Below are 25,404 nucleotides of genomic sequence, written 5' to 3' on the forward strand. Positions count from 1 at the left end.
TCAGGCATGCCATGACCATGGCCTTTGCTATAGATGAGATCAACAGAAACTCCAACCTGCTACCTAATGTGACTCTGGGATACACTCTGTATGATAATTGTGCCACACTTGGAATTTCATTCCGTGCTTCATTGTCGCTGGCCAGTGGTCAAGAGGAACAGTTTCTTTTGGAAGAAACCTGTGTGGGGGCCCCTCCAGTCCTTGGGATTGTGGGCGATGTATTCTCAACATTTACCATTGCAATGTCAAGTGTGATAGGTTTATACAAACTGCCCATTGTAAGTTTTTCATTCTGTACTTCTTTCCACTTGCCATCAGAGAGGAATTTTGACGTGTTCTATTTCAATGAAATAATGTTTAAATGTTCAAAGTCTGTTGAATGAGTCAACTGCAATGCAAAAATGTTTATGCCTTGTGCACACTCATGTTTCTCACAGGTGAGTTACTATGCCACATGTTCCTGCCTGAGTGATCGGCAACGCTTTCCATCCTTCTTTAGAACAATCCCAAGTGATTCTTTTCAGGTAAGCTCAAGCAGCAAGACAAAAAATTAAAACACATATTGACATAGGATGAACTATGACAAGGAGAGTGTCCTCTGAAAGAAGCCAATTAGTTTTGACACAATTTGTGCTTTACATGTCATTACTAAAGTCATATGGATTTGATTATGCATCTTAATGAAAATGGTAGTTTCCTCTGAAAGAGCTTCATAGACTGATTATTTTTTGACAATTTTAAAAAAATTCTCTATTCACTTAGGTGCGAGCTATGATTCAGATTCTAAAACACTTTGACTGGACTTGGGTAGGGCTTCTGGTCAGTGATGATGACTATGGACTCCATGCTGCCCGATCCTTCCAATCTGACCTGGTTACATATGGTGGAGGTTGTCTGGCCTATATAGAGGTTTTACCTTGGGGCAGTGAACCAGCTGAATTTAAGAGGATTGTGGATTCAATAAAAATATCAACAGCTCGTGTGGTCATTGTTCTTGCACATGAGAATCATTTAATTAATCTCATGCAAGAGGTCAGAGTTGAGATTTTCTTTCTAGAATGGCTTATGCAAATCTTTTGTTCCCCAAGATGATTTGATGAAAAATATTTGACATAATACAATGTACAGGTGGTGAGGCAGAATGTGACAGGCCTGCAGTGGATGGGCAGTGAAAGCTGGACAACATTTGTTGTCCTCCAGACTCCCCGCCTCATGCCATATCTGGGTGGAACACTGACCATGGCCATCCGCCGAGGAAACATACCAGGGCTCAAAGACTTCCTGTTACAAATCCATCCTGACTTAAACTACAACAACAGCCATGGAAACAGCATTGTGAGAATATAACGATGAAATCTGATTTGGTAGTTGGGATGAAATTATATTGTCATTGTTAATAACATGTAGTTTTTAATATATTTCAGGTAAATCAGTTTTGGGAACACACATTTCATTGTAGATTTGCACCACCTCCAGCAGGTTGGGTGGAAGCTGGGGGAGCATTATGCACTGGACAGGAAGATCTAAAGAGTGTGGAGACTGAGTTCTTTGACATTTCAGACCTCAGGCCAGAGTATAATGTGCACAAGGCTGTATATGCTCTGGCATATGCCCTTGATGACATGCTGCAGTGTGAGCCAGGGAGAGGGCCTTTCAGTGGGAACAGCTGTGCCAGTTTTCAAAGCCTGGAGCCATGGCAGGTGTGATATCAAGTTACATACCTGCTTTTCATTTTCATACCCTGTACTACATCATGAAGAGCCAAAGAGTTTCCATCACAGCAATTGCGCCCTCAAAAATTGCACAAATAGTACATTATGTATGACATCAGTATGCTAAAAACATTTTGAACCAGAATGAGTTCATGGATTGAGGATATTGAAATGTGTAACTGTTTTGATGAAATACTTAACATTAGATGCTCATTTTTTGAATGTGCATAATTTCATTGATATAAGAAATTGATAAAGAAAGGATTGCAGAACGATCACCATTTTCTGACTAATTAGGACTCTTTATGTGTTTATATGTCTTTTTGCACCCATTTGAAGATTGTACATTATTTACAAAGAGTCAACTTCACCACATCATTTGGTGATCAGGTGTCATTTGATGAGAATGGTGATGCCCTACCAATATATGATATTATGAACTGGCAGTGGCTTCCTGATGGACAAGTAAAAGTTCAGACTGTGGGTGTGGTTAAGACATCAGTCTCCAAAGGTGAAGAACTTAATGTTGATGAAGACAAAATCTTCTGGAACTTTGAATCTAAAAAGGTCACATGCCTTTTTCAAAATCTTTTCCCCAGTTCAGAGTGTTGATACCTCAGTATTGCAGTGTAAAAGATTGTGTAATAGATGATTATTTCTCTCCTCACAGCCACCCCGGTCAGTGTGCAGTGAGAGCTGTCCTCCAGGTACCCGCATGGCCAGAAAGAAGGGGCAACCTGAGTGTTGTTTTGACTGCATCCCTTGTTCTGAGGGAAAGATCAGCAATAAAACTGGTTAGTTTTACTTTTTAACAGTTGTACTTTGGAGACATATATATATATATATATATATGCATCTCAACAACTCACCCATTTTCATAGACTCCATGGAGTGCACCAGTTGTCCAGAGGATTTCTGGTCCAGTCCCCAGCGTGACCACTGTGTTCCGAAGACATCAGAGTTCCTCTCTTATCATGAGCCTCTGGGAATCTGCTTGACAGCCACCTCATTGCTGGGCACATCTATCTGTATTATTGTCTTAGGGATCTTCATCTATCATCGCAGCACACCCATGGTACGCGCCAATAATTCTGAACTGAGTTTCCTGCTCTTGGTGTCACTCAAACTATGTTTCCTATGTTCACTGTTGTTTATCGGTCGTCCCAGACTGTGGACATGCCAACTGAGACATGCAGCGTTTGGGATCAGTTTTGTGCTTTGTGTGTCATGCATCTTGGTGAAAACCATGGTGGTTCTGGCTGTGTTCAAAGCCTCCAAGCCAGGAGGGGGAGCCAGTCTGAAGTGGTTTGGTGCTGTGCAGCAGAGAGGGACAGTTCTGATTCTTACGTCCATCCAGGCAGTCATTTGCACAGCATGGCTTGTGTCCTCATCACCAGCTCCTCATAAAAACACTGAATACCACAATGATAAGATAGTTTATGAGTGTGTTGTAGGATCCACAGTTGGTTTTGCAGTGTTACTTGGCTATATTGGTTTATTGGCTATTCTTAGCTTCCTGTTAGCATTTTTGGCAAGGAATCTTCCAGACAACTTTAATGAGGCCAAACTCATCACTTTCAGCATGCTGATCTTCTGTGCTGTGTGGGTGGCATTTGTCCCTGCTTATGTCAATTCCCCAGGCAAATATGCAGATGCAGTGGAGGTATTTGCCATCCTGGCCTCCAGCTTTGGCCTCTTGGTGGCGCTGTTTGGACCCAAATGTTACATAATCCTATTGAGACCAGAGAGAAACACAAAGAAAGCTATCATGGGTCGAGGCACTACAAAGTCATAAAACATCACTTCAGTGCTTTGTCACTCTTTTATTGAAATTTCTTGTAGCACTGACATGCTAATATGGTTTTCATTAAATACAATCATACTCCTCCTCCTACTCTTATGAAAATGCAAAACAAAACAACAGAGAGTGGCCATTTAACCCAAAGTAACCCATTTTTACTTTGATGTCCATGGCTGTCCCCAGTATACAGGAAAAACCTTGTAAGTTGACAGTTAAAGACCTTGCAGACAAAGACCAAAGCCAAACCTTTTGAGGTTACCCTAACAACACTAGCAGCCTCCCCTGCCATCTGATCCTAAAGCTGCATTAAAGATCTCTCTGTACCATACATGTGACCCATGTGATCCCAGTGACTCACTTGATGGTAGGATGAGACAGTGACTCACAAATGAATGTAATGACTCACATGGAGGTAGAATGTGTCAACAGCTGTCAGGATCACCTCCAAAGTGACAATCCCACTAAAGGTTAGATACCTGGACTCCCCATCACCTTTTAGAATTGAAGACGCCTTGTGGATGAGAGGTGAAACATATTCATGGAACCTAAAAGAAGTAGAGTTGCCTTCAACTATACCACTTAATACTTTCTTGTATAATGATGTCCAAAAGCAATTACAAAGCCCTTAACCCCAGATCAAGTCAATGCTATTTTAAATGATTTGAATACAAATTGCAAGACAAGTCACATGATTTTCAATCATTTAGTTTGGATATTTTAGGATTTAGGCATGTTAATGGGCAGGAGGTGTATCTTAAACACTGACAAGTTCCAAATAAGCAACCACAGAGAAGCCCCAACCAGGGCTGAATGCAGTGTCCATGCTGACCCAATAAAGACTGCTGGAGGCAGTGCAGTCCTGTGCAGTCTTTAAAATCAGTAAACTATGTAAAACTGCTATGCTTGCCTCATTTAATTGGTTATGTGACTTGTCACATCATTCATTCCATGGCATTGCAAAGCAACAGCACAGGAGAGAAGAAGAGAGCCACACTCTTTGCTTTCTCTTTTATTTTATTTATTTTTATTTTTATTTTTTGGAACAGTTTTCTGTAATTGCCATCATTCTCCGGAACTATGTGGAATCAATTTCTGGGACTCTAAATCTTTTAAACATACAACCTTAAGTTGCTTCCCAAGATCAACTTTCAGCTCCCAGTGTTGTGCCATTGCTACAATGATCTTCCTTGAATGATGCTACCACCTCATATTGGATCAGTGACCTCCTGTCCTTCCGCTGTACCTTGTTGTAGTGAAGTGTAGTGCTGCTACCCAGCCCAGCCCTTCCATGGGACTCAGCTGCATCCATAACCTCTGGCGCCCTCCACTTGTGTCCTGTACTCACCTTGATACTAGCCTGAGAGATTTTTCAGTTACAGAATTCTCAATATTGCAGCACCTTTGTATTACAGGTCACTATGAAAGCTTAAATACCACTGTAAGTATAATTATTTTTAATCAGACTTCTCAGAAAATGGTTTGGTATATGACTATCATTTGGTGGACATTCTCATGATTGATTAACAATTGTGCATAATTTTTGTTTTAGCGAGTTTACAAAGTGTACTGTATAACAGGCTAAAATTTGCCCTTCAGATAGGAATGGCTGTCTCGTAAAAATAAATTGGATTATTCAGTCACTGACCTGTGTGCTTGGGCTACTTGAAACTGGAAATGAAATTGATTTTTACTCCTCCTTCTACTCAGGGTTCAGGTTTCTGTGTGGAGTTTGCATGTTCCTGCTATACCTGCATGGGCTCTCTCCGGTTGCTCTGGCTGTCTCCCACCATCCAAAGACATGCACGTTAGATTAACTGGTGACTCTAAATTGCCCATAGATGTGACTTTAAGTATGGATGTTTGTTTGTCTATATGTGTTGGCCCTGAGATGGACTGGTGATCTGTACAGGGAGTACCTTTCACCTTGTGTCAGCTGGGATAGGCTCCAGCTCCCCTGTAACCTTTGACAGATAAGTGGTATAGATTATGAGCGAATGAATGACCTATAATGAAGACATAAAGGAATGAATTAGCAGAGTGTTATTTATTGTGTTTTGAGTGTGGGTCCACTTTGTGTAATCCCCCCATTCCCCCAGACCCTTATAATATAATAATATAATATAATGAAATTGACTCTCTGGCTTCTTAATGTGTATGCAGCTCTCCTACCTCACTTGCCAAGATGGGTTGTGTAAAAGATTAAACAAACAGTGACGTAAATGAGTGAAGGGGATGACATAGTCCTGTATATAAAATTAATTGACTGTGCAAAAGGGTTAGAAACATGGGTGTAAGGAGGAGGGCAGTTATGGGAGCAGTTGTTGACTCACCCCAGCTCTTGTGTATTTTGATTTTATTCTCTTTGTCTTTCTTACTGCCTGTATTTTCTTCTCTTTCATTGTCTTGTAAATTACGAAGAAAGTTTCATCTTAATGGTTTGCACAAGGCTGGAGATGTGGTTCTGGGTGGGCTCTTTGAAGTCCACTACATATCTGTCTTCCCTGAGTTTTCCTTCACCTCAGAGCCAAGTCAACCAAACTGCCAAGGGTGAGTTTGACACACATACAGCAGGAAACAGTGGTGATTATTTTTATTCTGCCAAGAATGTTCAAGATAGAAAATAACATGAAAGAGCTGTGCGAAGAATTTTATCATAAGTTGAAATATGAGCGTTCATGACGGGGGGCAAGATGTTTTTAGTGTGTGAATTACAGATATATTGAACACTTTGACACATTAAAACAAGACCTCTAGATAGATGATATATGAGTACAAAGGCCCAGCTATTTTGGACATTTCTGCCACATTTCTCACAATTGACATTTTATTTGTTAGTTGTTAATAGTAATTAATAATTGTTGTTAATAATTTTTTGTGCTAGCTTTGACCCTCCAGGGTTCAGACAGGTCCAGACCATGGCCTTTGCTATAGATGAGATCAACAGAAACTCCAACCTGCTTCCTAATGTGACTCTGGGATACAGTCTGTATGATAACTGTGCCACACTTGGAATTTCATTCCGTGCTTCATTGTCAATGGCCAGTGGTCAAGAGGAACAGTTTCTTTTGGATGAGACATGTGTGGGGGCTCCTCCAGTCCTGGGGATTGTGGGTGATGCATACTCAACATTTACAATTGCCATGTCCAGTGTGATTGGTTTATACAAACTGCCCATTGTAAGTTTCTCACTTTATATTTTTTTCCACTTGCCATCAGAGAATAGTTTTGATGTGTTCTGTGTTAATTAGATAATAATTAAATGTTAAGAGTTTGCTGAATGGGTCAGTAAAACTGCAAGAAATGAATACTCCTTATGCACACCTGTGTTTCTCACAGGTGAGTTACTATGCCACGTGTCCCTGCCTGAGTGATCGGCAACGCTTTCCATCCTTCTTTAGAACAATCCCAAATGACTCTTTTCAGGTAAGCTCAAGCAGCAAAACAAGAACATAATATGTGTATATACTTAGATGGCCATTTAGTTTTACTGTCCTTTGAAAGAAGCTGATTAGTTTGAATGTATCAACATATATGCTTTATATGTCATTTGTGAAGTTATATGGGTTTGATGATGCATCTGAATGAAAATAATCGTTTCCCCTGAAAGAGCTTTATTGACTGATTTTCTGTGCAGAAATATTCCACACAACTTTTTAAAATTCTCTATTCAAATAGGTGCGAGCTATGATTCAGATTCTAAAATACTTTGACTGGACTTGGGTAGGCCTTCTGGTCAGTGATGATGATTATGGACTCCATGCTGCCCGATCCTTCCAATCTGACCTGGGTCCATCTGGTGGAGGTTGTCTGGCCTACACAGAGATTTTACCCTGGGGCAATGACTCAGTTGAATTTAGGAGGATTGTGAATGTGATGAAGAAATCCACAGCTCGTGTGGTCATTTTGTTTTCATATGAGAGTCACATGATTAACCTAATGGAAGAGGTAAGAATAAAAAAAAAAAGATCAGTTTTGGAGAAGAGAGTGACTGATATGTAAAATCTAGGGATGGGCATTTTAATTACTTTTTGAAGTCGATTAATCAAGCCAATTTAAGTCAATTAGTCATTGTCATCGTGCCCTCCATCCAAACCAAAATAATAATAAATGTTTTTTGCACTGTAGGGTGCAGATGTACTAACTTTACCTCCCAAGTCCCACTCATAAACAGTGGACCTCAGACTAGCAGCAGTGTTCTCAGCAGTGTGTCTAATCTTTGCGGTGACTGTGACAAAAACTTCTGATGTGAGAACTGTCTGTGCATCAGTTGTTATTGCTACTTTATTGTTTTCCTTCAGATTCTTTTTCAGAGCTGTAGCTGCACGTTTTCACTTCTTAATGTTTCAAATCATGTCACTGTCGCTTTATATAATGTTATAACTCTAATCTTAAACCAGGTGAAGGATTTTTGTCATCAAACGTCGGGATCTTCAGTAATCAGAGAAGCAAGATTTAGCAAAAAGCCGCTCTCCACGTCCTGTGTCCATGTTGTGGAGAAACATTGTTTCTTTTTAAAAATTAAACTGCTTTATGCAAAGAGGGGAATAATTCAGCTCCCAGGAAAAAAAACCCTAAATGATGAGCACTGATGGAATCCTAACCTAAAAACAAGCTAAGCATGTAGAAACAATGTGAGCTAACGTTACCACCTCCACCCGATTAAGTATTAGTCAAATAAAAATTAGTCAACACTTACCAATTGATGTCGACTATGTTTACCTTATCGACTCATCAATTATTCATGTACATCCCTGGTAAAATTGTCTCCCTGGCATGATTTCAGTAAATCCATTGCTGGCCAAGCTGATTTGATAAACTATGCAAATATGTGAAATTATACAATGTACAGGTGGTGAGGCAGAATGTGACAGGCCTGCAGTGGATGGGCAGTGAAGCCTGGACAACATTTGCTGTGCTTCAGACCCCTGACCTCATGCCGTACCTGGGTGGAACACTGACCATTGCCATCCGTCGAGGAGAAATGCCAGGGCTCAGAGACTTCCTGTTACAAATACGTCCTGACCTACACCACAACAACAGCTATGGAAATAACATGGTGAGAGTTTAACCTTGCAATCTCTTCTGTTATTTGCAAGAAACAATATAATGCCATAGTATATAACATATACATTTGAATATATTTCAGGTAAATCAATTTTGGGAACACACTTTTCAGTGTAGATTTGCACCACCTCCAGCAGGTTGGGTGGAAGCTGGAGGAGCATTATGCACTGGACAAGAAGACCTAGAGAGTGTGGAGACTGAGTTGTTGAATATTTCAGAATTCAGACCAGAGTATAATGTGTATAAGGCTGTGTATGCTCTGGCATATGCCCTTGACAACATGCTGCAGTGTGAGCCAGGGAGAGGGCCTTTCAGTGGGAACAGCTGTGCCAGTTTTCAAAGATTGGAGCCATGGCAGGTGTGATATCAAGTTACACACCTGCTTTCCATTTTTATACCCTACTACCCTACTACCCTACCCTACTGTACTACATAATGAAGAGCCAGTGAGTTTCCCCATTGCAGAGAATGACCTAATAAGAAATGTACAAATAATACATTATCATGTATGACTTAAATATATTTGCTAAATGCAAAGTGCACCACAATGAGTTTATGGATAGCAGACATGGAAGTGTTCCACAGCAATGGTCAAATTCATAACATTAAATTCTTATTTTTTGCATGCATATAATTTGATTGGTATGAGAAGTTGATGAACAAAAGTTTGCACATCTATCACCTGTCTGTAACACCCATGATACATTTCTGTGCCTTGTCTCATCCATTTGTAGCTTGTACATTATTTGCAAAAAGTCAACTTCACCACATCATTTGGTGATCAGGTGTCATTTGATGAGAATGGTGATGTCCTACCAATATATGATATCATGAACTGGCAGTGGCTTCCTGATGGACAAATAAAAGTTCAGACTGTGGGTGAGGTTAAGAAGTCAGCCTTCAAAGATGAAGAACTCACACTTGATGAAGACAAAATCTTCTGGAACTTTGAATCTAAAAAGGTGATCTCTTCTTTTTTCAGAATCTGTTCCCTTATTTGACTTGTTGATAACTCAGTATTGCAGTGTAAAAGAGTAAATAATAGATTTATTACTCTCCTCACAGCCACCACGGTCAGTGTGCAGTGAGAGCTGTCCTCCAGGTACCCGCATGGCCAGAAAGAAGGGGCAACCTGAGTGTTGTTTTGACTGTGTCCCTTGTTCTGAAGGAAAGATCAGCAATAAGACTGGTTGGCATTCTTTTTAATATGCTTTGGATTCTTTGGAGACATAATACCCATATGAATTTCAACAACTCTTCTGTTTTCACAGACTCTATGGAGTGCACCAGTTGTCCAGAGGATTTCTGGTCCAGTCCCCAGCGTGACCACTGTGTTCCTAAGAAAACAGAGTTCCTCTCCTATCATGAGCCTCTTGGTATCTGCTTGACAACAACTTCATTGCTGGGCACATTTATCTGTGCTGTTGTCCTAGGGATCTTCTTCCATCATCACAGCACACCCATGGTACGCGCCAACAATTCTGAACTGAGTTTTCTGCTCTTGGTGTCACTCAAACTATGTTTCCTGTGTTCACTGCTGTTCATTGGACGACCCAGACTGTGGACATGTCAACTGAGACATGCAGCATTTGGGATCTGCTTTGTGCTTTGTGTCTCATGTATCCTGGTGAAAACCATGGTGGTTCTGGCTGTGTTCAAAGCCTCCAAGCCAGGAGGTGGAGCCAGTCTGAAGTGGTTTGGTGCTGTGCAGCAGAGAGGGACAGTCCTGGTTCTTACATCCATCCAGGCAGTCATTTGCACAGCATGGCTTTTGTCTTCCTCACCAGCTCCATATAAAAACACTGAATATCACAATGATAAGATAGTTTATGAGTGTGTAGTTGGGTCCACAGTTGGTTTTGCATTGTTACTTGGCTATATTGGTTTATTGGCTATCCTCAGTTTCCTGTTAGCATTTCTGGCAAGGAATCTTCCAGACAGTTTCAATGAGGCCAAACTCATCACTTTCAGCATGTTGATCTTCTGTGCTGTGTGGGTAGCATTTGTCCCTGCTTATGTCAATTCCCCAGGCAAATATGCAGATGCAGTCGAGGTATTTGCCATCCTGGCCTCCAGCTTTGGCCTCTTGGTGGCACTGTTTGGACCCAAATGTTACATAATCCTGCTGAGACCAGAGAGAAACACAAAGAAAGCTATCATGGGTCGAGGCACCACAAAGTCATAAAGCATCACTTCAGTGCTCAATTAGTATTTTATTGTTGTTTAATGCAGCACCATCCTGCTCAGAAAGTTTTTATAGAAAGTGTATATAGACTCATGCTCCTGGGAAGATGTAAAAAACAGAGCAACTGAGGGGGACCGTTAACCCAAACTTCCCCCTTTTTTTAAAATCTCCATATCCGTGTCCTTCCCTGGTATACAGAAAAAAATCTCCCTAAGATGCAAGTTAGCAACCTAGCCAAGCATCCCCTGCCATCTGATCTAAGACATGCAACTGCAAATCTGACAAAATGACTGTAAAGACAGTGGACTGAAGTATGCTGACAGAAGGCAAATGCTTGAAAATGATGTTTCTTATGGACACTTTGTCATTAGCACAGAAGTCCAATAACAAGATCCTTCTGCAGTTATGATCAAGAATGCTGTTCCTCCCAATCACTTGCTTCAAGGTGTCATTACTCATGTGAACACTGAAGTTTTCCAGTACAACTATTGAAGCCTCAGGCAACACATTATCTAGTAACCCACCCAGAAGTTCTAAGAAGGAGAGGCACATATAGCCTTCAGAGACTTCCTCTTAGCAACTCTTAATGCATAGAAGTCCTCCTCTCTTTGTCATGGAAATCTGTTGGGAGTCTGTGATTATCCACACAACTGGACAGCATCTTTCACCCTGGGCAAGTTATATTTCAGAAGAACTATTGAAGTCTCTGTAATGAGACCTACAAACAACAGTCAGACTTCCTCTCAGCAACTAGAATAATAGAAATGTGTCTTTGTCAGGGAAATCGTCAAACAATGACACTGGGGGAGTTAGTTGGGAGTTTGTGAGTATCCACACAACAGGACAGAGTGTTGGTGTTGTAAGACAACTATAAGGAAGGAATTATAAGGTTGTGATTTATTGTGTTTTGAGTGTGGGACCACTTTATGCAATTCCAACTAGAGAAACTAAAACATATACATTTCAGGATGATAGGAAAAAAAAACTATAATGGTATCATTTCCTATAATTACAGTCACTTGTCAGAACTAAGAAGAGTCAGTTGTTAAATAATTAAATAATAAAAAAACTTTAACAATTACATTTTCAAAGTAACTAGCATTTAAGAGATTCATAAGATTGTGAAGAACTCACAAATGTACCGTCTCTTAAATCAGACCATGGAGGAAACATTAAATAATAAGAGCAAATAATGTAATTTTGATAATGTTTGAAAAATTATTACCGCTATTGTTGCTATTATCAAAAAAAAAAAAGGTTGCTACTCATCACATAATGATAGTCTCACAAAATGGTTACCATCCGGTGAATGTTCTCATGGCTGACTCTGTGTGTCGTTGATATTTTGACTTGTGTATAACATGATGTGCTTGAGCCATTTGAAACTGAAACAACAGAGAAAATGAATTTTTACTCACCTGATTTCACTTCATTGATCTTATACCACTACCACTCAATCCATTAAAAACTCCCAAATCCCAATGTGTTACTGATATAATCTAATATAATTAATATAATATAATGAAATTAAATTTGACATTTTGGGTTCTTAATGTGTATCAGGCCCTCCCTGCCTCTACCTCACTTGCTACAATGGGTGGTGTAAATGATTAAACAAACAGTGACGTAAGTGGCTAAAGGGGATGACACAGTCCTGTTATTTAAAATTAAGCGTGTGTGCAGTAGGATTAGAAAAAGGTGAAAGGACGAGGGCAGTTATGGGGGCATTTGTTGACACACACCTGCTCTTCTGTAGCTTGATTTTGTTTTCTTCCTCTTTCTTACTGCCTTTTTTTTCTTCTCTTTCCTCATCTTGTGAATTAAGGAAAAAGTTTCATCTTAATGGTTTGCACAAGGCTGGTGATGTGGTTCTGGGTGGGCTTTTTGAAGTCCACTATATGTCTGTCTTCCCTGAGTTTTCCTTCACCTCAGAGCCAAATCAACCAAACTGCCAAGGGTGAGTTTGACACACATACAGCAGGAAACAGTGGTGATTATTTTTATTCTGCCAAGAATGTTTAAGATAGGAAATATCATGAAAGAGCTGTGCTGGGAATTTTGTCATCAGTTGAAATGTGAGTGTTTATGACAGGGAGCAAGATATTTTTGCTGTATAAATTACCAGTGTGTTAAAACGATGTATTACAATTTGACATACAAAAACAAGATTTCTGGATAGATGAGTAACAAAGCACCAGCTATTTTGGACATTTCTGCCACATTTCTCACAATTGACATTTTATTTGTTAGTTGTTAATAGTAATTAATAATTGTTGTTAATAATTTTTTGTGCTAGCTTTGACCTCGCAGGGTTCAGGCATGCCATGACCATGGCCTTTGCTATAGATGAGATCAACAGAAACTCCAACCTGCTACCTAATGTGACTCTGGGATACACTCTGTATGATAACTGTGCCACACTTGGAATTTCATTCCGTGCTTCATTGTCGCTGGCCAGTGGTCAAGAGGAACAGTTTCTTTTGGAAGAAACCTGTGTGGGGGCTCCTCCAGTCCTTGGGATTGTGGGCGAATCATTTTCGACATTTACCATTGCAATGTCAAGTGTGATAGGTTTATACAAACTGCCCATTGTAAGTTTTTCATTTTGCACTTCTTTCCACTTGCCATCAGAGAGGAATTTTGATGTGTTCTATTTCAATGAAATAATGTTTAAATGTTCAAAGTCTGTTGAATGAGTCAACTGCAATGCAAAAATGTTTATGCCTTGTGCACACTCATGTTTCTCACAGGTGAGTTACTATGCCACATGTTCCTGCCTGAGTGATCGGCAACGCTTTCCATCCTTCTTTAGAACAATCCCAAGTGATTCTTTTCAGGTAAGCTCAAGCAGCAAGACAAAAAATTAAAACACATATTGACATGGGATGAACTATGACAAGGAGAGTGTCCTCTGAAAGAAGCTGATTAGTTTTGACACAATTTGTGCTTTACATGTCATTACTAAAGTCATATGGATTTGATTATGCATCTTAATGAAAATGGTAGTTTCCTCTGAAAGAGCTTCATAGACTGATTACTTTTTGACAATTTTTAAAAAATTCTCTATTCACTTAGGTGCGGGCTATGATTCAGATTCTAAAACACTTTGGCTGGACTTGGGTAGGGCTTCTGGTCAGTGATGATGACTATGGATTCCACGCTGCCCGATCCTTCCAATCTGACCTGGTTACATATGGTGGAGGTTGTCTGGCCTATATAGAGGTTTTACCTTGGGGCAGTGAACCAGCTGAATTTAAGAGGATTGTGGATTCAATAAAAATATCAACAGCTCGTGTGGTCATTGTTCTTGCACATGAGAGTTATGTAATTAATCTCATGCAAGAGGTCAGAGTTGAGATTATTCTTCCTAAAATGGCTTATGCAAATCTTTTGATCCCCAAGATGATTTGATGAAAAATATTTGACATAGGTGGTGAGGCAGAATGTGACAGGCCTGCAGTGGATGGGCAGTGAAAGCTGGACAACATTTGTTGTCCTCCAGACTCCCCGCCTCATGCCATATCTGGGTGGAACACTGACCATGGCCATCCGCCGAGGAAACATACCAGGGCTCAAAGACTTCCTGTTACAAATCCATCCTGACTTAAACTACAACAACAGCCATGGAAACAGCATTGTGAGAATATAACGATGAAATCTGATTTGGTAGTTGCGATGAAATTATATTGTCATTGTTAATAAAATGTAGTTTTGAATATATTTCAGGTAAACCAGTTTTGGGAATACACATTTCATTGTAGATTTGCACCACCTCCAGCAGGTTGGATGGAAGCTGGGGGAGCATTATGCACTGGACAAGAAGATCTAAAGAGTGTGGAGACTGAGTTCTTTGACATTTCAGACCTCAGGCCAGAGTATAATGTGTATAAGGCTGTGTATGCTCTGGCATATGCCCTTGATAACATGCTGCACTGTGAGCCAGGGAGAGGGCCTTTCAGTGGGAACAGCTGTGCCAGTTTTCAAAGCCTGGAGCCATGGCAGGTGTGATATCAAGTTACATACCTGCTTTTCATTTTCATACCCTGTACTACATCATGAAGAGCCAAAGAGTTTCCATCACAGCAATTGCGCCCTCAAAAACTGCACAAATAGTACATTATGTATGACATCAGTATGCTAAAAACATTTTGAACCAGAATGAGTTCATGGATTGAGGATATTGAAATGTGCAACTGCTTTGATGAAATACTTAACATTAGATGCTCATTTTTTTAATGTGCATAATTTCATTGATAAGAAATTGATAAAGAAAGGATTGCAGAACGATCACCATTTTCTGACTAATTAGGACTCTTTATGTGTTTATATGTCTTTTTGCACCCATTTGAAGATTGTACATTATTTACAAAGAGTCAACTTCACCACATCATTTGGTGATCAGGTGTCATTTGATGAGAATGGTGATGCTCTACCAATATATGATATTATGAACTGGCAGTGGCTTCCTGATGGACAAGTAAAAGTTCAGACTGTGGGTGTGGTTAAGACATCAGTCTCCAAAGGTGAAGAACTTAATGTTGATGAAGACAAAATCTTCTGGAACTTTGAATCTAAAAAGGTCACATGCCTTTTTCAAAATCTTTTCCCCAGTTCAGAGTGTTGATACCTCAGTATTGCAGTGTAAAAGATTGTGTAATAGATGATTATTTCTCTCCTCACAGCCACCCCGGTCAGTGTGCAGTGAGAGCTGTCCTCCAGGTACCCGCATGGCCAGAAAGAAGGGGCAACCTGAGTGTTGTTTTGACTGCATCCCTTGTTCTGATGGAAAGATCAGCAATAAAACTGGTTGGTCTTCATTTTTAACTGCTATATACTGGAGACATAATATACATACGTATCTCAGCAACTCTCGTGTTTTCATAGACTCCATGGAGTGCACCAGTTGTCCAGAGGATTTCTGGTCCAGTTCCCAGCGTGACCACTGTGTTCCGAAGACATCAGAGTTCCTCTCTTATCATGAGCCTCTGGGAATCTGCTTGACAGCCACCTCATTGCTGGGCACATCTATCTGTATTATTGTCTTAGGAATCTTCATCTATCATCGCAGCACACCCATGGTACGCGCCAATAATTCTGAACTGAGTTTCCTGCTCTTGGTGTCACTCAAACTATGTTTCCTGTGTTCACTGCTGTTTATTGGACGACCCAGATTGTGGACATGCCAACTGAGACATGCAGCATTTGGGATCAGCTTTGTGCTTTGTGTGTCATGCATCTTGGTGAAAACCATGGTGGTTCTTGCTGTGTTCAAAGCCTCCAAGCCAGGAGGAGGAGCCAGTCTGAAGTGGTTTGGTGCTGTGCAGCAGAGAGGGACAGTTCTGGCTCTTACTTCCATCCAGGCAGTCATTTGCACAGCGTGGCTCGTGTCCTCATCACCAGCTCCTCATAAAAACACTGAATATCACAATGACAAGATAGTTTATGAGTGTGTTGTAGGATCCACAGTTGGTTTTGCAGTTTTACTTGGTTATATTGGTTTACTGGCTATCCTCAGTTTCCTGTTAGCATTTCTAGCAAGGAATCTTCCAGACAACTTTAATGAGGCCAAATTCATCACTTTCAGCATGCTGATCTTCTGTGCTGTGTGGGTGGCATTTGTCCCTGCTTACGTCAATTCCCCAGGCAAATATGCAGATGCAGTGGAGGTATTTGCCATCCTGGCCTCCAGTTTTGGCCTCTTGGTGGCACTGTTTGGACCCAAATGCTATGTAATCCTGCTGAGACCAGAGAGAAACACAAAGAAAGCTATCATGGGTCGAGGCACTACAAAGTCATAAAACATAATTTCAGTGCTTTTTCTTTTACTTCATTTTATTGCAGCAATATTGACCTGCTCATAAGTTTTTCATTATATATCATTATATATGTTTTTATGAATGGTTTGTCATTTGCAAATAAGTCCAATAACAAGATACCACTGTGGTTCAAATCTGGCATTATGTTCCTCCCAATCACTGGTCTCAAGTTTTCATTGCCCCTGTGATCACTGAAGTACTTCAGTACTCCAGGATGACCTTCATAAGCACAGACAATAATCAGACCCTTCCTCTCAGCAACTTCAGGCACCTATCAGTGTTCCTCTAGTTCTCACAGAAAACTTCAACACAGGGCTGCACTGCCCTGAGCTTGTGAGCATCCACACAACTGCCCAGCAACTTTCACCTTGGGCAACTCCAGAAATGGACAGAATGTAGTCCTTATCCAGGAATATGTTTTTAGAGCTAAAGCTACACATAGAGCTGACTTCAGCCATATCTATATAGTACAGCTTCATCCCCTCCACCAATCCTGGCCCCTGTGCTAAAAGATAGATGTAGTTTTTGGGGTCAAAGCACCAAGGCCTCTGCTTTCACCTGCCAACTAGCACTGCACTAAGATACTTATGTGAACCCAACCAAGCTCAATAGGAGAAAGTCTGACCAACATTTTTTTCCTGGTTACTAGGTTTCTTAAGGGACATTTGAACCCACAGAATCTATAAAACTAATGAAGAAATTCTCTCTAAACAGAAAGCTGTTTAGAACTGAAAACAGTCCCCCTCACCCATAACACTCACTAACATTCATCTCCTTCCTATGCGGCTACAGATACAGATCCTGAAGCTGCTTTAAGGCTCTCTCTGTGCTCTGGAGAGGCAGTTTCAGCAATGCATTGGACTAATTTAATAAAGTCTACATTTGAGTAATGAGAACTGGTAAATTCTGTTTTTTTCTCAGCTATGTTTCCTGTCAGATTGTTTTCTGGTGTTTCCATGGGGAATGGGGAGTGACATGCAGCAAGGGTCTGGCCGGATCAGGAGTCTAAGCCGAAAACTCGCTGCTCAGGATGGTGAGGGCTGTGTGATATGCACCCGAACCATACGGCTATCGGGTTGCCCTTTTACTGATAGTAAAGAACTCAAAACTATACTGACTATTAGATCAAACAATAGAGAAAAAATGTAATAGTTACAGAAAACATATATACATATTTTTTGTAATGTTTGAAAAATGAATAACACTATAGTCACTACTATTTAAGGTTGCCACTCATCCCTAATTTAGAGACCTCAGAAAATGGTTTGACATACTTCTCCCATCTTGTGGACCATCCCAGGGCTAATTCTGTGAGTTGTTGACATTTCAGTTGGTTTATGAGGTGTACAGCATAACCCCTGCCGGGTCACGGCAGGGATAAAACCCTGGCACGGCTTGGGAGTGAGCTTTAAGACTGCGGTCTTTTAACATCTGCAGCAAACTGCTGTGGATGTTTTACCAGTCTGATGGTTGCCAGCGTCCTTTTTACACTGTGGTGTGCTGGGGGGGGGCAGCATATCCAAGAAGGACACATCCAGACTGGATAAACTGATCAGGCGGGCCGGCTCTGTGGTCGGCATGAAGCTGGACTCTCTGGTGACGGTGGCAGAGATGAGGACACTGGACAAACTGCTGGATATTATGGACAATGCCAGCCACCCTCTGCACACTGTCATCAGCAACCAGAGGAGTCCTGTTCAGTGAAAGACTGCTCCTGCCCAAGTGTAGGACCAACAGGCTTAAGAACTCCTTTGTCCATCATGCCATCATCGCTCTACTACTCCTCACTTGGGGGGAGGAGGAGATAGAGTACAGAGGACAGAAGGGAAGGAGTGGTAGCCACTTAATGTGCAATAACCCACCCAGACACTCAAAAATCAATTTATCCTATTAAGAGTTTACTGTTTATTGTTTATTTTTTATTCTATTTGCTATACCTGTTTGCAAACAGTTGCTGTTGTTTTTTGCAAACTGTCCTGTGTGGAATGGAATTGGAATTTTCCTGAGGGAGTCATCCCAAGGGATCAATAAAGTCTAGTCTAAGTCTAAGACTAAGTCTAGATTTTGACATTTAGGCTTCTTAATGTGTAATCAGCCCTCCACACCTTTACTTCATTTGCTACAGTGGGTGGTGTAAAAGATTAAACAAACAATGATGTGAGTGGGTGAAGGCGATGACATAGTCCTGTATTTAACATTGAGTGAATGTGCAGTAGGATTAGAGACGAGGTGAAAGAAGGAGGGCAGTTATGGGAGCAGTTGTTGACTCACCCCAACTCTTGTGTATTTTGATTTTATTCTCTTTGTCTTTCTTACTGCCTTTGTTTTCCTCTCTTTCCTTGTCTTGTAAATTAAGGAGAAAGTTTCATCTTAATGGTTTGCACAAGGCTGGAGATGTGGTTCTGGGTGGGCTCTTTGAAGTCCACTACATATCTGTCTTCCCTGAGCTTTCCTTCACCTCAGAACCAAATCAACCAAGCTGCCAAGGGTGAGTTTGACACACATACAGCAGGAAATACTATTGATTATTTTTACTTCATGATGAGTGTTTAATGTATAGAATATCATGAAATAACTTTCTGGAATTTTGGTCATGTCATCAGTTGAAATGTTTGTGTTCATTACAGGGAAAAAGATATTTTTACTTTTTAAGCTGCAAATGTATTAAAATTTTGACATATTAAAACAGCATTTTTGGATAGATGGTTGATGACTAACAAAGGGCTAGCTATTCAGACATATAAGATAAGATAAGATAGACTTTATTTATCCCACTTTTGGGAAAATTACATGTTACAGCAGCAAGAGATAAGAGTGACAAAGATAAAAAAAAAGAAAAGATAAGATTTCTGCTAAGAGTTCTCATAGTTGACACATTATCTTTGTTAATGGAAACATTTTTTGTGCTAGCTTTGACCTTCCAGGGTTCAGGCATGCCATGACCATGGCCTTTGCTATAGATGAGATCAACAGAAACTCCAACCTGCTTCCTAATGTGACTCTGGGATACAGTTTGTATGATAACTGTGCCGCACTTGGACTTTCACTCCGTGCTTCATTGTCAATGGCCAGTGGTCAAGAGGAACAGTTTCTTTTGGATGAGACATGTGTGGGGCCCCTCCAGTCCTGGGGATTGTGGGAGATGTATACTCAACATTTACAATTGCCATGTCAAGTGTGATAGGTTTATACAAACTGCCCATTGTAAGTTTTCATTTTCTACATTTTTCATCTATCACCAGAAATGAATGAAATTTCGTAGGAAATGTTCTGATTTTGCTGAATGAGTCAGTCATACTGCAAGAAATTCATACTCACTGTGTACACTCATGTTTCCCGCAGGTGAGTTACTTTGCCACATGTTCCTGCCTGAGTGATCGGCAACGCTTTCCATCCTTCTTTAGAACAATCCCAAGTGATACTTTCCAGGTAAACTCAAGCAGCAAAACAAGAATTTAAAATATATATTGACTTGGGAAAGAACTGCATTAGCCTGTATGTATCAAAATATGTACTTTATGTGTCAATAGTGAAATTATATAGATTTAATAATGCAGCTGAATGACAATAATATTGTCCACTGAAAGAGCTCTATAAACTGATTTTCTGTGCAACAATATTCCAGCATGCACATATTTTTAAAAAAAAAATCCTCTATTCACTTAGGTGCGTGCTATGATTCAGATTCTGAAACACTTCGGCTGGACATGGACTAGGTCTGTTGATCAGTGATGATGATTATGGACTTCATGCTGCCCAATCCTTCCAATCTGACCTGGGTCCATCTGGTGGAGGTTGTCTGGCCTACTACAGAGGTTTTGCCTTGGGGTGACAACCCAGCTGAACTGAAGAGGATTGTGAATGTGATGAAGAAATCCACAGCTCGTGTGGTCATTGTGTTTGCACATGAGAGTCACATGATTAACCTCATGGAGGAGGTTGGGCTTGAAATACAGCTTAGTATGAGTGTACTATACTTAGTATTTTATTTGTCAGGCAGAAAGATTTTGTTCAGTATTTTACTTCAGTATTTAACTTAACACACTAAATAGTAATAACAGAATGAGTTGCACCTCTGATTTGTGAAAGGGCAGTTTAAGTGAGATCACTTACTCTCAGGATTGCAACTGTGTATGACTGAGTAAAACAAGACATTATCTGAATGAACAATGTATACTCAGAATACTGGATACTACTTTAGAGGCATGGCAGTGTGAGGTAATATACTTGGTATAATGCAATGTACAGGTGGTGACACAGAATGTGACAGGCCTGCAGTGGATAGCCAGTGAAGCCTGGACAACAGTTGCTGTGCTCCAGACCCCCCAGCTCATGCCGTACCTGGGTGGAACACTGAGCATTGCCATCCGTCGAGGAGAAATACCAGAGCTCAGAGACTTCCTGTTACAAATACGTCCTGACCTACACCACAACAACAGCTATGGAAACAACCTGGTGAGAGTTTAACCCTTGCAATCTGATCTGTTTTATACAAGAATAATATATTGTCCTTGTTTATAACATGTAGCTTTGAATATATTTCAGGTAAATCAGTTTTGGGAATTCACATTTCAATGTAGATTTGCACCACCTCCAGCAGGTTGGGTGGAAGCTGGAGGAGCATTATGCACTGGACAGGAAGATCTAGAGAGTGTGGAGACTGAGCTCTTGGATGTTTCAAACCTCAGGCCAGAGTATAATGTGTATAAGGCTGTGTATGCTCTGGCATATGCCCTTGATGACATGCTGCAGTGTGAGTCAGGGAGAGGGCCTTTCAGTGGGCACAGCTGTGCCAGTTTTCAAAGACTGGAGCCATGGCAGGTGTGATATCAAGTTATATATATATACTCCACCTGTTTTTCATTTTTATACCCTGCAGTATATCATAAAGAGACAAGGAATCACTGAAAATTAACCCATTGTGCAAATACTACATCGTGTATGTCATCAATACACTTGCTGAAAACATAATGAAAAAGGATAATTGATTGATTGAGGATATGGAAATGCAAAACTGCTTTGATCAAATTTGTAACTTTGAATAATTATATTTTGCATGCACATCATTTGGTATGAGAAGTTAATGGACAAAGGATTGCACATCTGTCACCATACTTTTCTGATAGTCCGTCATACGCTCTTCTGTATTTCTGTATTCATTTGTAGCTTGTACATTATTTGCAAAAAGTCAACTTCACCACATCATTTGGTGATCAAGTGTCATTTGATGATAATGGTGATGCTCTACCAATATATGATATCATGAACTGGCAGTGGCTCCCTGATGGACAAATAAAAGTTCAGACTGTGGGTGATGTAAGGAAGTCAGCCTCTGAGGGTGATGAGCTCATTCTTGATGAAAACAAAATCTTCTGGAACTTTGAATCTAAAAAGGTGACCTCTGCTTTTTTCTGAATCTGTTCCCTTGTTTGGCTTCTTGATAACTGTAAAAGAGTACATATCAATAGATGATTATTTCTCTCCTCACAGCCACCACGGTCAGTGTGCAGTGAGAGCTGTCCTCCAGGTACCCGCATGGCCAGAAAGAAGGGGGAACCTGAATGTTGTTTTGACTGTGTCCCTTGTTCTGAAGGAAAAATCAGCAACCAAACAGGTTGGTCTTCATTTTTAACTGCTATATACTGGAGACATAATATACATACATATCTCAGCAACTCTCATGTTTTCATAGACTCCATGGAGTGCACCAGTTGTCCAGAGGATTTCTGGTCCAGTCCCCAGCGTGACCACTGTGTTCCTAAGAAAACAGAGTTCCTCTCCTATCATGAGCCTCTGGGAATCTGCTTGACAACAACCTCATTGCTGGGCACATTTATCTGTGCTGTTGTCCTAGGGATCTTCATTCATCATCGCAGCACACCCATGGTACGCGCCAACAATTCTGAACTGAGTTTCCTGCTCTTGGTGTCACTCAAACTATGTTTCCTATGTTCATTGCTGTTTATTGGACAACCCAGACTGTGGACATGTCAACTGAGACATGCAGCATTTGGGATCAGCTTTGTGCTTTGTGTCTCATGTATCCTGGTGAAAACCATGGTGGTTCTGGCTGTGTTCAAAGCCTCCAAGCCAGGAGGTGGAGCCAGTCTGAAGTGGTTTGGTGCTGTGCAGCAGAGAGGGACAGTTCTGGCTCTTACTTCCATCCAGGCAGTCATTTGCACAGCGTGGCTCGTGTCCTCATCACCAGCTCCTCATAAAAACACTGAATATCACAATGACAAGATAGTTTATGAGTGTGTAGTTGGGTCCACAGTTGGTTTTGCAGTTTTACTTGGTTATATTGGTTACTGGCTATCCTCAGTTTCCTGTTAGCATTTCTAGCAAGGAATCTTCCAGACAACTTTAATGAGGCCAAACTCATCACTTTCAGCATGTTGATCTTCTGTGCTGTGTGGGTAGGCATTTGTCCCTGCTTATGTCAATTCCCCAGGCAAATATGCAGATGCAGTGGAGGTATTTGCCATCCTGGCCTCCAGTTTTGGCCTCTTGGTGGCACTGTTTGGACCCAAATGTTACATAATCCTGCTGAGACCAGAGAGAAACACAAAGAAAGCTATCATGGGTCGAGGCACTGCAAAGTCATAAAACATAATTTCAGTGCTTTTTCTTTTACTTCATTTTATTGCAGCAATATTGACCTGCTCATAAGTTTTTCATTATATATCATTATATATGTTTTTATGAATGGTTTGTCATTTGCAATTAAGTCCAATAACAAGATACCACTGTGGTTCAAATCTGGCATTATGTTCCTCCCAATCACTGGTCTCAAGTTTTCATTGCCCCTGTGATCACTGAAGTACTTCAGTACTCCAGGATGACCTTCATAAGCACAGACAATAATCAGACCCTTCCTCTCAGCAACTTCAGGCACCTATCAGTGTTCCTCTAGTTCTCACAGAAAACTTCAACACAGGGCTGCACTGCCCTGAGCTTGTGAGCATCCACACAACTGCCCAGCAACTTTCACCTTGGGCAACTCCAGAAATGGACAGAATGTAGTCCTTATCCAGGAATATGTTTTTAGAGCTAAAGCTGCACATAGAGCTGACTTCAGCCATATCTATATAGTACAGCTTCATCCCCTCCACCAATCCTGGCCCCTTGTGCCAAAAGATAGATGTAGTTTTTGGGGTCAAAGCACCAAGGCCTCTGCTTTCACCTGCCAACTAGCACTGCACTAAGATACTTATGTGAACCCAACCAAGCTCAATAGGAGAAAGTCTGACCAACATTTTTTTCCTGGTTACTAGGTTTCTTAAGGGGCATTTGAACCCACAGAATCTATAAAACTAATGAAGAAATTCTCTCTAAACAGAAAGTTTTTTAGAACTGAAAACAGTCCCCCTCACCCATAACACTCACTAACATTCATCTCCTTCGTATGTGGCTACAGATACAGATCCTGAAGCTGCTTTAAGGCTCTCTCTGTGCTCTGGAGAGGCAGTTTCAGCAATGCATTGGACTAATTTAATAAAGTCTACATTTGTGTAATGAGAACTGGTAAAATCTTTTTTTTTTCTCAATTATGTTTCCTGTCAGATTGTTTTCTGGTGTTTCCATGGGGATACTGTAAAGGTTTTTACATGAATTGTAACAAAATAAAAATGTGATAGTAACAAGATTACACAGACATACTGCTGTTGGTGTTTCAACATCATCTCTGATTTTATACTAATGCTGTTGGACAACTTCATGCAACTTCATGCAACCAATTCTGTCTTGATTTTGAAAAATTAACATAAATTGCAAGACAGGACACATGGGTTGCAAAACATCAACAGTTAGTTGAGGCATTTGATAATTTAGGGATGTTAATAGGTCATATAACAGAAGCAACAAGTATGTCTTAAACTTGGGCAAAAAGGTCCAAAAAACAGCCACAAAGAAGCCCCAAACAGTGTTTAATGTGGTGTCCATACTGACCCCATAAAGACAGTGTGAAGACAGTATCTGAAAGGAGTAGACCACATAAAATTGCAATGCTTGTTTTATTTCATAGGTCATGTGAATCATCAAGTCGTGCATACCATGGCTATGCAAAACAACAGCACAGGAGAGAAGACAAGATGTGGTGTTCTTTATGCCTTTATTTGATAGGACAGTGAAGATAGACAGGAAATGGAGTGAGAGAGTGGGGAATGACATGCAGCAAGGGTCTGGCCGGATCAGGAGTCAAGCCGAAGACTCGCTGCTCAGGATGGTGAGGGCCGTGTGATATGCACCCGAACCATACGGCTATCGGGTTGCCCCTTTACTGATAGTAAAAAACTCAAAACTGTACTGACTATTAGATCAAACAATAGAGAAAAAATGTAATAGTTACAGAAAACATATATACATATTTTTTGTAATGTTTGAACAATGAATAACACTATAGTCACTACTATTTAAGGTTGCCACTCATCCCTAATTTAGAGACCTCAGAAAATGGTTTGACATACTTCTCCCATCTTGTGGACCATCCCAGGGCTAATTCTGTGAGTTGTTGACATTTCAGTTGGTTTATGAGGTGTACAGCATAACATGCCAAAATTTGCCATCCTGATAAGAATGACTGTCTATTAAAAATAAACTACATTATTCAGTCACTTACCTATGTATAGCATGATGTGCTTGGGCCATTTGAAAGTGGAAAAAAAAGTGGAAAATTGATTTTTACTCAACTGTTTTCATTTCATTGATTTAATACTATTAGTGTCCATTACATTAAAACTGTAACAAAATTGCAAATGTGTTCTTATTAAATTAAATTAAATTAAATTAAATTAATTAATTAAATTAAATTAAATTAAATTAAATTAA

The 25,404-nt window shown here is 40.4% G+C and overlaps 3 protein-coding genes across 3 annotated transcripts in view; all 3 read left to right on the plus strand.

Annotated features, from left to right (window-relative positions):
* Nucleotides 1–1,131: 1,131 nt before the first annotated feature.
* Nucleotides 1,132–25,404, plus strand: part of LOC108899786 (extracellular calcium-sensing receptor-like) — a 159,435-nt gene continuing 135,162 nt past the window's right edge. Inside the window, exons 1-3 of the mRNA XM_051065690.1 lie at nt 1,132–1,335; nt 1,425–1,700; nt 2,383–2,506. Coding sequence (XP_050921647.1) covers nt 1,162–1,335; nt 1,425–1,700; nt 2,383–2,506 — 574 coding nt within the window. The 5' untranslated portion in view covers nt 1,132–1,161. The remainder of the gene's footprint in view (nt 1,336–1,424; nt 1,701–2,382; nt 2,507–25,404) is intronic.
* LOC108900907 (extracellular calcium-sensing receptor-like) lies at nt 5,600–10,762 on the plus strand. The gene is made up of 9 exons (XM_051065696.1): nt 5,600–6,060; nt 6,395–6,689; nt 6,850–6,936; nt 7,189–7,458; nt 8,363–8,575; nt 8,660–8,935; nt 9,312–9,539; nt 9,643–9,766; nt 9,849–10,762. Exons 1-9 carry the CDS (start codon nt 5,798–5,800, stop codon nt 10,760–10,762), a joined length of 2,670 nt encoding a protein of 889 aa, XP_050921653.1. The 5' UTR covers nt 5,600–5,797.
* LOC127139072 (vomeronasal type-2 receptor 1-like) lies at nt 9,921–14,336 on the plus strand. Its single transcript, XM_051065694.1, has 5 exons — nt 9,921–10,042; nt 12,588–12,719; nt 13,059–13,353; nt 13,513–13,599; nt 13,838–14,336. Exons 2-5 carry the CDS (start codon nt 12,661–12,663, stop codon nt 14,171–14,173), a joined length of 777 nt encoding a protein of 258 aa, XP_050921651.1. The 5' UTR covers nt 9,921–10,042; nt 12,588–12,660; the 3' UTR covers nt 14,174–14,336.

Source organism: Lates calcarifer, linkage group LG21 (assembly GCF_001640805.2).
Source record: "Lates calcarifer isolate ASB-BC8 linkage group LG21, TLL_Latcal_v3, whole genome shotgun sequence".
NCBI classification, from domain to species: domain Eukaryota; kingdom Metazoa; phylum Chordata; class Actinopteri; family Centropomidae; genus Lates; species Lates calcarifer.

Bases quoted from the DNA above. Each gene is read 5' to 3' on its own strand.
- LOC108900907 (XM_051065696.1), top strand. From the start codon at position 5,798: ATGGGTGTAAGGAGGAGGGCAGTTATGGGAGCAGTTGTTGACTCACCC. The intron at 6,937-7,188 runs GTAAGCTCAAGC...CTATTCAAATAG, and splicing joins TCCCAAATGACTCTTTTCAG to GTGCGAGCTATGATTCAGAT. The intron at 7,459-8,362 runs GTAAGAATAAAA...TACAATGTACAG, and splicing joins TGATTAACCTAATGGAAGAG to GTGGTGAGGCAGAATGTGAC.
- LOC127139072 (XM_051065694.1), top strand. From the start codon at position 12,661: ATGTCTGTCTTCCCTGAGTTTTCCTTCACCTCAGAGCCAAATCAACCA. The intron at 13,354-13,512 runs GTAAGTTTTTCA...TGTTTCTCACAG, and splicing joins GTTTATACAAACTGCCCATT to GTGAGTTACTATGCCACATG. The intron at 13,600-13,837 runs GTAAGCTCAAGC...CTATTCACTTAG, and splicing joins TCCCAAGTGATTCTTTTCAG to GTGCGGGCTATGATTCAGAT.